Source organism: Pan paniscus, chromosome 6, assembly GCF_029289425.2.
Source record: "Pan paniscus chromosome 6, NHGRI_mPanPan1-v2.0_pri, whole genome shotgun sequence".
NCBI lineage: Eukaryota > Metazoa > Chordata > Mammalia > Primates > Hominidae > Pan > Pan paniscus.
In genome coordinates, this window is record NC_073255.2 from 153,518,956 (window position 1) to 153,535,974 (window position 17,019).

At 39.0% G+C, this 17,019-nt stretch overlaps 1 protein-coding gene and 1 long non-coding RNA gene across 3 annotated transcripts in view; one reads left to right on the forward strand and one right to left on the reverse strand.

Moving 5' to 3' along the window:
• Positions 1 to 3,448, reverse strand: part of LOC130541670 (uncharacterized) — a 126,991-nt gene extending 123,543 nt beyond the window's left edge. The window contains exon 1 of the long non-coding RNA XR_010112788.1: positions 3,015 to 3,448. This is a non-coding gene — a long non-coding RNA (uncharacterized LOC130541670). The remainder of the gene's footprint in view (positions 1 to 3,014) is intronic.
• MET (MET proto-oncogene, receptor tyrosine kinase) overlaps positions 1 to 17,019 on the forward strand; it is a 125,814-nt gene that overhangs the window by 12,590 nt on the left and 96,205 nt on the right. Inside the window, exons 2-3 of one of the 2 annotated variants that reach the window (XM_034964862.3) lie at positions 10,824 to 10,873; positions 14,161 to 15,374. The exons of the other annotated variant lie outside the window; for it this stretch is intronic. Coding sequence (XP_034820753.2) covers positions 10,831 to 10,873; positions 14,161 to 15,374 — 1,257 coding nt within the window. The 5' untranslated portion in view covers positions 10,824 to 10,830. The remainder of the gene's footprint in view (positions 1 to 10,823; positions 10,874 to 14,160; positions 15,375 to 17,019) is intronic. 2 annotated transcript variants of the gene reach the window in all.

Below are 17,019 nucleotides of genomic sequence, written 5' to 3' on the forward strand. Positions count from 1 at the left end.
GCTGTTGTAGTAATCCAGGTATGAAGTGACACTGCCCTGACCATGGGCATGGAAGCCAATAAGGAGATGGACATGTTTAAAATATTCGTAGGTGGGTGTCAAAGATGATGTCCTAGAAATATGGGACATGTTCAGCACTGAGGTAGGATACAGAGAGGGAGACCAGGTTTTGTGGGAGTAGATGGAGATACCAGAAGGATATCCAACTGCTCCTTCTTGGTCTCTTGTCCCATCTGTCTTTGTCTCCCGGCCTATTAGCTTTGGTGGCCCCATCACTCAGTCCTCCTCTCTTCATTCTCTACAGTCTCTCTCCTCGGAGATCCCATCCACTCTCATGGCTTTTCATGATGTCTACATGCTGACAACTTCTTAATTTAAATCTCTAGCCCAGACCTTTCTCCTTAACCCCAGGACTCAAACATCCAACTGCATGCCCGGCATCTCCACTTAGATGCCTAAAAAATGTATGTCAGGCTGAGTGCAGTGGCTCACGCCTGTAATCCCAGCACTTTGGGAGGCTGAGGCGGGTGGATAGTGAGGCGGGTGGTGGCCAGGAGTTCAAGACCAGCCTGGCCAACATGGTGAAACCCCGTCTCTACTAAAAATACAAAATTTAGCCAGGTGTGGTGATGTGTGCCTGTAATCCCAGCTACTCAGGAGGCTGAGGCAGGAGAATCGCTTGAACTTGGGAGGCGGAGGTTGCAGTGAGCCAACACCACATCACTGCACTCCAGCCTGGGCAACAGAGCAAGACTCCATGTCAAAAAAATAAAAATAAAAAAACCTCCATCGTGGGCAAAACTACATTCCTGGTCTCCTCATATCCTACAAACATGCTTCACCAACCAGAGTCTGCATGTCGGTAACTGGCAAAGCCATTCTCTCTGTTAAAAAAGTCAAAATCCTTGGCATATTCTCCTTTTTTTCTCACATGCCTCAGATCTGACTCCATCAGTAAATCCGGATGGAGTTCGATCTGAGGCATGTGACAAAATAGCTCTGTCTTCAAAATAGAACCAGAATTTGGCCACATCTCCCCACTCTCCCCTTCCTTCCTGGCCCAGGCCACCAGGGTCCCCCTCCTGGAACACCACAGGAGCCTCCCAGCTGGCCTCACCACTCCACCTTTGCCCTGAACTGCCCCCCAGCCACTAGCAGTCTTCTCTCCCATATGATCGAGGTGAATACATTCCAACGTAATCCCCCCTTGTTCAACACCCTGCAATGACTCCCCATTTCACTCCAATAAAAACCTGAATCTCCCAGGGGCCTACAAGGCCTTAGATGCTCTGCTTCTTTGTCCTTTTGATCTCAGCTCCCGGTCAACAAAGTCCAGGCTTACTGGCCCCCTTGCTGTGCTTCAGACACACCAGGCACATTTAGTTCTTCCTTCTTGCCTCTGCCCAGAAATCTCTTTTCCCATCTCAGACATCTGGGTCCACAAAAGCCACCTTCCCAATTTCCGAGCTACAAACCTATCCCCATACCTCTCCTCCAGGCAGTTCTGATGCCCCAGCCCTACTTTTTGTTTTTCCCTGTAACACACATCAACTTCTGAAACACTACATCATCAGCTTGTTATGGGTATTAATTGTTGTCCCCAGCTAAAAAGTAAGTTCCACAAGAGCAGGGGTGTTGGGTTTTGTTTACTGGTGTATCCCAAGCATCTGATGCATAGTAGGACCCCAGTAAATATTTGTCAAATTTGGTCTTAAATAGCTGTTGCATAGACAAAAGTGATATTGGAGAGATGGATTTCGGGATTCTCTGGAGATCCTTCAACAAAACATATCAGACTTTCTTTAATGTGGCCACAGCCTAACCTTATACCTTTCTCCACTGTCAACCCAGCCCACCTGGCCTCTATGCCAATTGCAGCTTCCTGGACAACCCTGCATCTTCTCCCCAGGTGCCTGTGTGTGAGTCCACTCCACCGAAAGTGTCTGTCCCCTACCTCAGCTGCACCTGAGCAGCTCCAACTTATCCTGCAAGACACAGCTCAAGTAGTATCCCCTCTGAAATACTCCTTGGCCCCGCTTTCTGTCTGCATAGTTAGCTCTTCTCCCCCGTGCTGCTCCACTGACATGCGCACACCTTTACAGCACAGCCTGGGAGTGTTGCAGGTGGAAGGTGGAGATTCCCAGTCAAGGGGCAACACCTGTATGGTTGGAAAAGTTGTTTGTTTTAATTTCTTGCCCTCTCTTCTCTCTTCTATTTCTTTCCTCTCCCATAAATACACATACCGCCTATATACACACAACCTGCCCTGAATTGTTTTCCTTGAATTGATGAGTTACGTAAATGCAATCCTAAGCACAGTTGTTTTCAGGTTGTCCTAACCTTTTGCTTTATTGATTTTTCAAGGATCCAGAGTGTTTACTGCGTTTCAGAAATTGGATTCTGTACTTATTTTTCTGTACTATCCTAGTTTTACGAGAATCTATTTGCTCAGCATTCTCTATTCTTTTAAAAGTGTTTAAGATTTTTGTAAACAGTTTTGTTTGGTTCTTTATTTTCTGGTGACATATTGATCTCAACATAATGCTATTCATATACTTTTAATTCTTCCAACACTGTTAGGATTGCATTATGTTCACCCAAGGAATCCACATCTGTACAAAATGTGGCCAGGTTTGGCTATTCCTTCACATTCACAGTATTCTCATGATTTCTAACAATTCTTGTCTACTTTGCCTAAATAAGAAAATGTCATATACTGACAATTTTGATCTTGAAAAAGAGACCTTAGTTCATACCAGTGTCAGAGTCTACTTGCAAACATTGATTTCCAAGAAAATTTCTCAGGTGTGAGCAAATAAGCAAAATAAATTCAGACCTAAGAGAAAATAGCACTACAAGGAACGCCCAGGTCATTCAAACGCTCTGCATTTTGAGGCTAGAGGGGGCTTGGCCTTTGGCACCCTCACATCTCTCCCCTTTGTCTCTCTGTCCCTGGGTGCTGATTTCTCTTTCTTTGTGTGACAGCCACTGTGAAAAGAATGGGGTTCACTCACCACCTGCATTCCTCCACAGCCATTTGATATCTGCTTTCGATAACAGCAGAGGAAACTGATCAGTCATATAAATCCAATCCTGAGCATAGTTCCTCGTTTGGAATTGTACCATGCTTTATGCCGAGGACATTTTCAAACACCGAGGGAGGGAATGTCTGATTCATTCGTGAGTAATGTACCAGCTTCCTCTCCAACTTGTCTCCCTTCAGTGGTTCACATTCTGACTATTCAGTCGGTTTATCCTTTCCAAACCCAGTATTTGAATGCAACTGGCAAAGGTTGATTGCCTCTTTTTTTTTTTTTTAATATATAGACTTGGAAAGATGTTTCTCAAATGTGATTTGTGGATTTATGTTATTCAGTCTTCCTGGATTAATTGAACAAAAACTGGTAACACTGCTACACAGTCTGAATCACAAAATTATGTCCATCCATTTGGCTGAAAAATACGAAAAAAAATACTTGTGTAAGTTTTCATGCATTTTAGCACTTTCTTTACATTGGGGAAGTTCAACCTTCACACTTTCAAGGGCAATGAAACATTTTTGTCTGACCTACAATTTATTAATGGGACAAAAGCCCATCTGTCAATCAGGGCTCTGAGAGTTCAATGTATTTTCTGAACAATATTTTTTACATTATGTACAATGGTAAAAACAAATGTCCATTTATTCTTCTTTCCCAGAAGTTGAGTACTTTCAACCATTCTTAAAAGGACAAAGATGTTTGCTGACAGAATATGAATTTATAAAGGATAATCTTGAGGATATAATGGCATTCTATTCTTTTTATCTTTACTCTTGCCATATCAGAGTTGGATAATAGTCTCAATCATATGTTACAACTAGAAAATGCACAATTGGCTTTTTCTTATGCTAACAGGCAGCCATTTTCAACTTTTTAAATGATTATAGGACTAAGAGGGGATGCAAAAACAGATAAGAATCTGAATAAAAGCACTATCTGTCAAAGAAACAACATTTGTGTAATAATCAAGAAACCGTTTAGAGCACCCCCTGGAAACATTAATTATAACACATGCAAATCATTCCTGTATGAAGCTTAACTTGTTTATCTCCTATAGCCACCTGTATTTGAATTTTTTAATAAGCTCATTTATTATAAATAAAGCATGTAAATCAATCTGGGAATACCTTTTCTGTTTCAGAAATTTCATGTAAATGACAGGCTGCCACATACAGTACAACTATAGGGGGGAAAAAGTTTCTTTACTCCCTTTCATATAGTTATACCTTCATATGACACTTAAAACCACCTGCCAGGAACTTTTAAAACATGTTTTAGATGCACAGAAGCAAACCCAAATGAAAAAATGCTATGCAGTTTTGCAATACACATATACCACAGAAAGCTTTAAAAACATTCTACCCCAACAGATAAATAGATTTGGCCCAAATCTTTTTAATCTGAGTTTTGTGGGTAAAAAAGATTATTGTTCCCTTATTTTTCCCCATTTGCTGACGACTAGGATTGTCATATAAAATACATTCCTGGGACATGCTTATACTAAACAAATTATCCACTGTTTATCTGAAATTCAAATTTAACTCAGCATCCTATATCTTTACTTGCTAAATCTCAGTTGGGATATGGGCTTACTCTTTTTTTTTTTTTTTTTTTTTTTTTTTTTTTGAGACAGAGTCTGGCTCTGTCATCCAGGCTGGAGTGCAATGGTGTGATCACGGTTCACTGCAGCCTCAACCTCCCTAGCTCAAGTGATTCTCCCACCTCAGCTTCCGCAGTAGCTGGGACTACAGGCACATGCCACCATGCCTGGCTAATTTTTTTATTTTTTGTAGAGATGGGGTTTGCCCAGGCTGGTCTCAAACTCCTGAACTCAAGCAATCGTCCGGCCTCAGCCTCCTGAAGTGCTGGGATTGCTGGCGTGAGTCACAGTGCCTGGCCTGAGCTAACTCTTTTTTAAAGAGTTAAAATACTGGTTCCTATTTGTTTTTACTTCTCTAGTATGGGAGGCTGTTACTGTGGCTTCTGTCTTGGGGGGCAATTTTCGAAGGGCTTCAAGAACTTGAACCGAGGTTAGAGGAAAACCACAAGATGGCTAAAGGGGAAAGAAGAAATAACACTATTTAAACTGTAGATGAGAGGACTAAAGTGATGAAACAGTCACCAGGTATTTGGAGTGGTCTCACCCAAGGGACTGTGCCAACTTCCTCATTTTTTATGAGGGCAGGCAAAAACTGGCCAAAACACAAGTTAGGATAATAAGCATAGTAGCTATTATTAAATGCTAGGGTGTGCTGCATAACTGAATGACAGTGTTTCTCACAGTTTATCTCCAACTCTCATGGCCAACCCATGAGATGTATATCATTATCCCCACGTTTTGAATATAAGAAACTGACACTCAAATCAGAAGGCATGTCAGTGAAAAAGGCCATATTCACATCCCATCTAAGTCTGTCTGACACTAAAGCCCACACTCTCTCCACTACACTCCACCTTGTCTCCAGAATGTTTTGGGCTGTTTAAATGTGATTATACCAAAGAGCAGTTGAATGCACTGAAAAATTCTGAAGATTCCTCCTGTCCCTTCGATTCACTGTTGGAAACCATTGTCAAGGTAGTGTCTGGCTACGATAGAAGGGATTTTTGACATGGCCTATTGTTTTATCTTTTTAAAGTAAATGTAGGTGCTTTTGATGATCATAACACTAACTGTTAAGTCTTTAGGCATAAGAATCAAACATTCAACTAAGCATGTTTACAAATTTGCTTTCAGCCCAGTGGATCTATCCACTTTTCCATTTAGGTTGCACATTTAGATTTCGGAGTTTATCCTGTTATCTTCAAATCCACGGACTGTACACTCTTTGAGGGAAGAAACTCTTAGTATCTAGTCAAGTACGTGGCATGCAATGGGTGCTCCCAAATACTTGATTAATATCATATGATATAATGTAATATGATTCTTCATAAACAGTGAGTGTTTATAAATACAGTATTTTAAATGTCATTAGGAATCTTCTATTGGAATCTTAACTTTATTTTAATAGACCTACTTTTAAAGTTAATAAACATAATATAAATGTGGACAGGGCTAAGATTTTTCCCTAAGATTTCACTCTGGCAAGTCTTCCTGGAGATTTAGCCATGGCTATTTTTATGACTGTAATTTCCTTAATATGGGGCCTCAGCCATATTCCATCATCATAAATCCCTTTCTTGCACTTAAAAGCAATGTTGAAATATTTTCCAGTTTCTATATCTTAACTCTTTACTTAGATCCATTATTTCCATTTTGAGATTATCTTATGTAAATATTGTAGAAGATTTTAGAATTATATAATAAGAAAATACTAGTATACCACCTCAGAAATCTTAACTAATAGATATGTTCTCCAATGCAAAGTGGAATATTTAAAGTAATTATTCAAGTAAATAAAGAGACCATCTTTGTCCCAATTACTTGAATATTTTACGTAAAGTTGCTTTTATGCACTTGACTTTGTGTTTAAACTCAAGTTTGTAGTATTGTCTACTGGACATTGTTAGCTCAGGACTTTTTCAGGAGCAAGGAATAAAAGAATCATTTTTAAACTTATTTAAAAAAAGAAATAAGGAAGAAAAGAAGAAATTTTACTGGCTCGCCTTAGCTTAAGACATGGCTGGATACAGATGCTCAGACAATCACATCAGGAGCCTGCCTCCCTCCGTGTCTGGGCTCTCTGGCCTCTTGGGTCAGTTTCATGCTCAGGCTGGCTTTCTCCACATAGTGGCAAAGATGGGCATCAGACATCCCAAGTTAACATCATCTTTAGTGCTCATGCTGTCAGAATGAAAGAGGCCCTCTCCCAGCATCCATATTAAATCTCCAAAGAGATTCTGTTTGGCCTTGCTTTGGCCACATACTCAACCCTGACCAAGCTCCGTGTCAAGAGAACAGAGTTCGTTGAAAGGCCAGCCTGGTTTGCACACTCATTCTGTGTTGAAAGATGTAGACCATGTGATTGACAGTCCCAGGAGATAGGAGAGGGAGAATTTTCAAAAGAGTTGCCGGTATAAGAGACAGTGGATTCTGGGAAGGTAAAAAGAGGTATTTATTAAAATACTGTGCCTTTGGAATAAAAATCTTTTCCAGGAAATGCAAATAATTTAAAACAATTCAAATAAGGATCATACATTTTAAAACAATTAGAAATACACTCAGAAGAACTGAATTGCTCGTTTAGTAGATTTCAGATATTTTCTCCTCTTTGAACCTCAGTTTTGTCATCTGGAAACACAGGATAATGCTTACCTTATAAGATAATCATGATTAGAAGAGATGATGGAGCTGACCATATCTATATACTATAAAGTGCTATCTACATAGTTATAAATTATGACAGCTAAGAAAATTAATCCCTAAAGACAGCAAAATTACCTATGTCACGGTTTAGAAAGTCTCTCTCTTAAGAAGAAACTTATTCTATTGCCTCTGTTGGGTTTTTTCCTGAGGAATCAGTGTTTGAATGCAATATACATTTTTGTAGGCTCTGCAATGTTTTTATGATGAGGACAGTGATAGTGTTGACAATTACTCAATGAATACTTAGAGATTTGAATGTATCGCTAGATTTCTGGGAAATGAAAAGACCAATGTAAGCTAGTTGAATGAGAAAACCAGAGGTGGGCAGATGATGGACAGATCAAGTCGCTGGTTTTAAAGGTAGGCTGAACTGGTATTTGTAACTATTAATAACAGCCATCTTCTTTAAAGGAAGTACTCCTAAATATCAATAGTTTAGTGGCCAAGGTGCCATTGAGATGATCACTCCCAGGAAATGTTTTGCCAGTGATATTACCTTAACTTTCATCTGAAAAGAAATAAAGAAATGTTTTATGGATGATTCACTTTCACCTGATATGTGCACAACATTTTCAGAGAATGAATTAGTCAGTCTGTTTCAATCATCTTTACGTGTTCCTTTTAGCAGGGAACTCAAAGTTGGTTAAATGGCTAGCTCTATTTCAGAAAGCAAAAATAACAGAAACAGTGAAAAGACAGTCTATATTGAAAGCCTGATCCAGACACATCATGGGGGAATAAATATATCAGGACAAAAATATATGAAAAGTGAAAGTATTTCTGGAGTATTTCACTACCAATATAAATATTAAAATGCTCACACAGCCAGATCTGGCAAGTTATATAGATGAGGAAGTGAAAGCAATAATATGCCAAGTCAATGGCATTGGTGTAAAATGTAATCATAGAGGAACAATCTCAGAGTTGAAAATTATTAGAATTGGAAAACACTTTGAAGTTCTTTAGTTCCACCCAGGAGTATGCCATTAAATATTTAATAACCATCCCTCTGCGGGCTTTAATAACAAGCCCTGATTTGTAGTGTTTGCCAATTTCTATGGTGTCAATACAGCCACCATGGCTGATTTTAGGCTACCAAGATGAGGTCACTGAAACACAAGTTGGGAAGAGATGCACATAGTAGGCTGTCATGAGCCAGCACACAGCTGGTTCAGCATTATAATTTTCAAATAAGAAAGCAGTTGACCTCAGAGGAGTTGGGTGACTTGCCTGGGTCATACAAATAATTAGCTGCACTGCCACAACTAAAACTAGGCCCTCTCCAGTGTTTGACCTCAGAATTGTGAATGCATTATGAGGAAAGCACCATGATTGATTGATTGGTAAGCCCACGTGACTTTCTGTCCTAGTTAAGTTCCCCTTTAAGGGCCTCTGTAGACATTTCTACATTGAGTTTAAACTATAGTCTGTCTATCTCCACTACTGGCCTGAGATCTCACTGACATTTGGAAAGTGTTTTATTTATTTTTGTATCTTCAGCACTCTGTACAGTATCTGACACTTAGATGCTTATAAGTGTTTGTTGGGGGCCATGTACGAACAATAGAGAACATGCATTGACCTGCTATGTGCCAGGCAGTGTTCTTAGTGGTTTACATGCATTAACTTATTGAATCCTTAGAATAAGTCTCACAAGTGAGGTAAGTACTATAATCCTGCCCATATTTTAGATGAGAAAATACAGGCTTAGACTTACTTGCCTAAGGTAACATAGACAGTGATTGGATTTAAACCCTAAAATCTGGCCAGTGCCTGTGCACTTGGCCTCTCAGCTGTCACTCATTTAACTAGCAGTTATCATCATAGTGCTCAGCTCAGCACCAAATACTTCTAAAAGGTCTCCCTCCTTTCCTTAGAAAGGACACAAAACATTTCCCAGAAAAGATCTGATCTGACCAACACACACCTTTGTTAATGGGGAAGGGCCTTTATTAATGGGAATGATCAAGGAAATGGGGCGTTTTTGGTGATTACATTTTCTCATTATCTGAGGTTTAAACAGAAACCTCTAGTTTAATTAAAATTTGTGTTGTTGACAATAGGCCCTAGTCCCATTTTTTTCTTTAATTAAAAAAGTTAACCTTTTTTTGATATATTCACTTGAAAAATAGCATCACCATATGGCAACAGATAATGTAAAGAAGGTGTAGGAGATTAAGGTACTAACTCCAACTGTGTTCTGTGAGGGTTTTTCTTTAAATAGAAAATATATTCTTCTTCCCCACTGATTTTCCATTTCATCAAATGAAGTAACAAAAAGCCTATTTCTACATGTGTACATTTTCTTGGATTCTTGTCCACTGAGATTTAGTACAGTGTGTGACTTATGTGCGAACCTTAAGATATGAATCTTATTTTAAAAACATAATTTAATATAATATCTCTACTTTTTTTGTTTTTATTTTTATTTTTTTTAGATGGAGTCTCGCTCTGTCATCAGGCTGGAGTGCAGTGGCGCAATCTCAACTCACTGCAACCTCCAATTCCCTGGTTCAAGAGATTCTCCTGCCTCAGCCTCCCAAGTAGCTGGGATTACAGGCATGCGCCACCACGCCCAGCTAATTTTTGTACTTTTAGTAGAGACGGGGTTTCACCATATTGGCCAGGATGGTTGCGATCTCCTGACCACATGATCCACCCACCTCTGCCTCCCAAAGTGCTAGGATTACAGATTATTTTGAAGGCTCCTTCAAAAAGCCTAGAAGAAAAAATGTCATTCACACTTCACACTGCATTAATGGACATCAACTAACATGCAAATTGGTTACAATACTTTTCTCCCTTTTGGCAATAATAATTCGTTTCCTTTCTTTCATTATAATTTCTACAGAAAATACAGCAATAAATTATATATTAAGCTCAATTTTGTTAGATACACTGATACCATATTGATAAGTGCAGTTAACTTTTCACATAATATTTATTTTTCCCATTGTGCTCTAGATGGTTTAGATACATATTTGCAGTTTGGTTTACAGTTTGTATTTGCCCTCTAGTACAATAAATTGTCCCTAATCCTTTTCTTCTATCCCTTGTTATTCCCTCTACCAGCACCAAAAATTTGCTAGTACATTGCAAAACAATGAGAATTACAGATAAAATAGCAAGCATTTATATATACTCTATATTGATCAAAGTGCTTTCAGAGATGAGATCTCTTTTTGATCCTTAAAATGGTCATGTGAGAATATCCGACCCTGGGACTCAGAGGTGGATGATTGCCTGGAGTCACACAGCTAGAGAGGGAAAGGGCTAGAATCAGAGGGCTGATTGTCTGACTTCTGTTCTAGTGCATGCTCCCACCTTGCTTTGGAAGCTGCTTCGGCATAGTGAAGCACTTAAGAGCATGGATGAGTTCTTGTTAGCCAGACGTGGAACTGAATCTTGGTTCTAACTGTGTGATTTTAGCAAGTTTGCTTATCTAGAAGAGAAGGATAATAATACTTCCTTCTTCACAGGGTGGTGATGAAGAGTAAATCAAAGAGTTTAGCAGAATGCCTCCCACATGGTAAGCACTCAATACATGTTCTTGTTATTTTTATTATTACATGGCTTTGCCTTACTGAGGCTTCAACTTGTCCTCTAGTCCAACTACAGTTCTCTAGCTTTGCTTACCCCTTCATAACCTGTACCCCCAGTGGCACGATCTTGGCTCACTACAACCTCTGCTTCCCAAGTTCAAGCAATTCTCCTGCCTCAGCCTCCCAAGTAGCTAGGATTACAGGCACCTGTCACCACACCCAGCTAATTTTTTTGTAGTAGAGATGGGGTTTCACAGTGTTGGTCAGCCTGGGTTCAAACTCCTGACCTCAAGTGATCTGCCCACCTCAGCCTCCCAAAGTGCTAGGATTACAGGCATGAACCACTGCGCTCAGCCAGGAATTTTCATTCTTTATCCTCCTTTGAGACTCGGCTCTAGCATCATTTCCAGTCGAGTTGGTTTCCCTTCCTCTGCATTCTGATAACTGTTAACCCACTGCCTCCATCAAGTGACTTGAGCTTCCCAGGGAAGGGCATCATGTCTTTGTAGACATCCAATAAATGTTAGTAGAAGAAAGGGGGGTCCTGCCAATAATCATATGTCTTTCCCACAATTTAAGAATAAACTCCTTTTCACCCTGTTACTACTTTTTGCTTGTCTTCCCTTTGATAAACATTCTACTTCTTCATCACCCATTCCCTCAATTTAACATCTGATACTACTATAGAAACTACTGCCTTGAAGATCAACAAACGGGTTCCATGTGGACCAACGTCCTCCTTGAGACCCTCGCTTGGCTTTTGTGACACAGTGCAATATTTGCTCTCTTGATGCCTCACTGACCTTAACCTTCCTTGACTCCTGCATAGATTTCTCAACTGTGGGTATCCCCTAAGATTTAGGCCATTTGCCTTCTCTTCTTTCATCTAGTCCATTCATGAACACACCCATTCCTGGTTTTAACCATCACCTCTATGCAGATAATGTGCAAAGTTTATTTCTAGTAGGAGTGGAGTCTCTGTTACTCTGCCAATCAAGTTCTAAATTTTTATTCCTTCTAGTGCAGCAGTGGCAAATACCTGACACTCATGTGTCTCACTCAAGACAGATACTGTTTCACCCAAGACTGATCATGCTGCTTTCCCAGTCAAGGCAGGCTTCTCAGAATCCTTCTCATTTCCGCCTCTGTTCTTTGGCACTAATGCTCTGTCTGCCCAGAGTTTTCATTCTTCACTTGTTCCAGGCACCTGCTTCCTGGTGAATAATGTAAAACCTGCTAGTCATCCTTATAGGAGAATATGCACTCATTTCCCAGCAGCACATCCGACTCAACATGGTTAAAACCAGTCTACCATTCCCATATATTCAGCCTAACTTCCCAGTGCAGTCTACCCTAGTTTTATAACTTGTTCTACTTTTTCCAGATAACTGCTAATCATCTTTGTTTGCCTTTGCTTTCTTTTTTGCACTGTGTTTGATATATTAGGGTATCAAATCCTACTTATTCAAATATGTCCCTTATTCATTCCTTCTATCCTTGGGGCTACCATATTTGTTCTGGCCCTCGTTACCTCATTATGGGATATAAAAATAGCCTGTCAACTGGTCTTTCCATTGCCAGGATCTCTCTGTTCTAAGCCACCCTGCCTCCAGATCAATCTTCCTAGAGTAAAACCTTCATTGTATGACACTCTAGCTCAAAATTCCTTAATGATTATTAATCACCTCTTAAAGTCCCCAATTCTTAGACTATTAGTAGGGTAAAATTATTTTTGATTTGGAGTCAAAAAGTTTTGGACGCAAATTTTGGCTACTACACTTAACCATTATGTAACTTCGAATTTCGGCTTAATTTTTATTCATCATTTATTCAGTATCTATTTGTTTAACACCTTCTGCATCTCAGGCTCTGTACTAGGTACTTGGGATACAATGATGAGCCAAGCAGACCTTGTCCTTGCTCTCCTGGACCTCACAACATGGTGAACTTGTCTCTATTTCTCATGATCATAATAATCCTAAGTACAGGCTGTGCTTTTTTCCCTTGATAGTTGTAGCTTTTGGTTTGTGCTATGCAGGGTATTGTAATACCATTTGCAGTGCCACAATAATCAGCATATATGTGTTATCACTCAGCCACATTGCAGCTTCACTGAAGGGCAGGAGCTATGTCCCATTTCCCATAGTGCAAGCACAGTGCCCTGCACATACCAGCTGCTCAGTGATTTCTGATGTGGTTTTTGTAGATCCAGGGTTAGTCTTTGGCAGTCATGATGCCTAGTATGTTTTTAGAGGCTCCCTTTGTCCTATCAGAATTATGCTATTTAAAAAAAAGTCATACCTATTTAGTTTATATTCATTCTAAGGCCTCTCCTTTCCAACCTACTACCCTGCCTATAACTATTATAAGGAGAACTCACAATGTTTATAACTTGTGCACCTTAAGTTTTAAATACTGAATAACAAGCCCATTCATGTTTCCTCATAGAAATACTGTCTATATGCATACAATGAAATGTTAAAATAATGTTCTTTTTACTAAATAGCTTTTTGACTTGGTAATGAACAATATGTTGTTTTTCCCTGAGAAGTAGTTCTAGGACTTTAGTTCTGAAGATTATGTTGTATTTTATACATTTTCAGCCTCCTGTTTTTCAGTTCCCAGTGATCTTACATTAAACATTTGTCTGTCTAAAACAATAGGTTAACTATAGCCAAATTATAACCATACCATTCCTCTCCACACAAAATCCTATAAACAGCATGTGATCATATTGCTTCTAGAATTTATGATTGTTTTCTTCCAAAAGGAAGCTAAATTTAGCCTAGTAATTCTACATGCGCTCAAGAAAACAATGCCTGCTGTGATTTCTAGAATAAATGAATGTGAACCACGGTTCCTTTACTTGACTAACAGAGAAAGTTTAAATATCAACCTAGTCATTAACCACAGTTATTAAACCACGTTAAACAACCAGCAAGGGGTTAAGAAAGAAAGTTGCTATGTTTTTTCTTTCATTGCTGAATGAGTCTAACTTAGTTACTGTATCAACCTTAATACAGAACATTGTTTGCATCTCAATGGTTCTCTAAAATTATTCGTTCATGGCTTGAGTTCTAAAATTAAACTATGTGGAGTCATGTCCAACCACACAATGCATCTTTATGTGAAACTGGCTAGAGTTTTTGTTTTCCTTCTATGTAAAAGTCCAGTTGGGAAGCTTTATTTCTGATAGATTAAATGGTATAGGTCTTTCAGTTTTCTCTTCATTACTGACAACTGAACTGCTCTCGCCTTGAACCTGTTTTGGCAGATAAACCTCTCATAATGAAGGCCCCCGCTGTGCTTGCACCTGGCATCCTCGTGCTCCTGTTTACCTTGGTGCAGAGGAGCAATGGGGAGTGTAAAGAGGCACTAGCAAAGTCCGAGATGAATGTGAATATGAAGTATCAGCTTCCCAACTTCACCGCGGAAACACCCATCCAGAATGTCATTCTACATGAGCATCACATTTTCCTCGGTGCCACTAACTACATTTATGTTTTAAATGAGGAAGACCTTCAGAAGGTTGCTGAGTACAAGACTGGGCCTGTGCTGGAACACCCAGATTGTTTCCCATGTCAGGACTGCAGCAGCAAAGCCAATTTATCAGGAGGTGTTTGGAAAGATAACATCAACATGGCTCTAGTTGTCGACACCTACTATGATGATCAACTCATTAGCTGTGGCAGCGTCAACAGAGGGACCTGCCAGCGACATGTCTTTCCCCACAATCATACTGCTGACATACAGTCGGAGGTTCACTGCATATTCTCCCCACAGATAGAAGAGCCCAGCCAGTGTCCTGACTGTGTGGTGAGCGCCCTGGGAGCCAAAGTCCTTTCATCTGTAAAGGACCGGTTCATCAACTTCTTTGTAGGCAATACCATAAATTCTTCTTATTTCCCAGATCATCCGTTGCATTCAATATCAGTGAGAAGGCTAAAGGAAACGAAAGATGGTTTTATGTTTTTGACAGACCAGTCCTACATTGATGTTTTACCTGAGTTCAGAGATTCTTACCCCATTAAGTATGTCCATGCCTTTGAAAGCAACAATTTTATTTACTTCTTGACGGTCCAAAGGGAAACTCTAGATGCTCAGACTTTTCACACAAGAATAATCAGGTTCTGTTCCATAAACTCTGGATTGCATTCCTACATGGAAATGCCTCTGGAGTGTATTCTCACAGAAAAGAGAAAAAAGAGATCCACAAAGAAGGAAGTGTTTAATATCCTTCAGGCTGCGTATGTCAGCAAGCCTGGGGCCCAGCTTGCTAGACAAATAGGAGCCAGCCTGAATGATGACATTCTTTTCGGGGTGTTCGCACAAAGCAAGCCAGATTCTGCCGAACCAATGGATCGATCTGCCATGTGTGCATTCCCTATCAAATATGTCAACGACTTCTTCAACAAGATCGTCAACAAAAACAATGTGAGATGTCTCCAGCATTTTTACGGACCCAATCATGAGCACTGTTTTAATAGGGTAAGTCACATCAGTTCCCCACTTATAAACTGTGAGGTATAAATTAGAAATAAGTATCAGTCTCAAAAAGAATATCCAGGGCTTCTTTTGTGCTTTGTAAATGGTGTTTATCCAAAATAGTTGCAGATTTTTTCCAAGAAAATTGAGGAATTGAATCTTCATTTACACCTAAAATTATATCTTTAAAATGTAATATGGTAACTAAAAGAAAAATGTTTTTACAATTCAGATTTGCATGTTCGTGACATTTCAGATTATATTAAAGTTATTTCCCATATAAGCTTTTTTATATTTACACAGATTTTATCAGATTTACACAGATTTTATCAGATTTACACAGATTTTATCACAGCAGCAATTCCCATAAAACATAATTATTGACATTTCTATATAATCTCTGCAACATTTACAAGATGTTCAAGCTAATTTGTATGCCTTAAAGAATTGTTCCTTGTGAGATTATGTTCTCTCACTGATACACAACTGATTAATCTATATTCTTGACATTACTTAAAGGAACTTAACTTTAAAAAACCTCTTCTGAAATGCTGATAAATAAAACATTTTTAAATGAGCTAGTATACTTCTCTAAATAACCTGTAAGAGTAGAGAGGAAATGTTTGCTCCCAAGTCCTTCCTTTAGAGCTTGACTTTAATCATGGACTTCCTTCTGGAAAAGACTTGTGTCTACCAAGTTCTAGCTTGGCACTTTACCTGGTTGGTATTTGTTATTTATAAGCATAAATATTTTGGTTGATGATTATTTATACTTATATGAAATGGTATTTTCTTAGGAGCTGTTAGAGATATTCTTGGTGCTGTGATTTAAATATAGTAACAGCTACCAGCTATACCTGGAGATTTATCCTGCTAGTCAGTTGATCACCTGGTCTGAGTGTTTATTGTGGCTTTGAGTTTCTTGATCTGGGCCAGATTTGGAATACGGACCTGACTATGACCATAATTGAATGAACAAATAGTATAGCTTTTCTAAAGACAGTTTGACTTTGGCATGGTATGTTTCACTTACTTTAACAGGTTTCAATCTAAGATATAAAGGTTATAATTGCAATCAGGTAGAACATTAAACATGTCCTCAGTAGCATAAAGTATATAATTTGCTGAGGGGTAAGGGCATATGAATTCAGAAACATTTGGTTGACTTTTGCTGAAATGTCTGGGACACTTCTCTAGATGGAAACTGTAGTTAACTTTTTATGATGCTAGGAAAATACTTCCAAGAAAGTCAGTTCATCTTTTGGTGAACTAAAAACAAAACTTCCTTCCTCTCTCTTCCAAAGTCTATGAATATACATAATATAAATGCACATACATTCCAACTAAGACTTATTTCCCCCTACATACATTTAATATATGTTGCAAAGAAGCAATAGAATTCCTCATGAAGCTCCCCCTTTTCTTTACTAGAAACTACAAAAGAATGAAAGGAAACAAAACGATTTTCAGAAACCTGGGATTAGGAAATACAAATATAATATTAATAGCATTACAGAGAAGATATTTTTCTGCATCCAGTAAGTTGATTCTGAGACACAAGTTTTAAAAGAGTCTATTAGGAATTCCTCCAGGGCTCCTAGAGCACATGGATTTGCTATTTAAATCTTTCTTTGTTAAAAATTAAAAA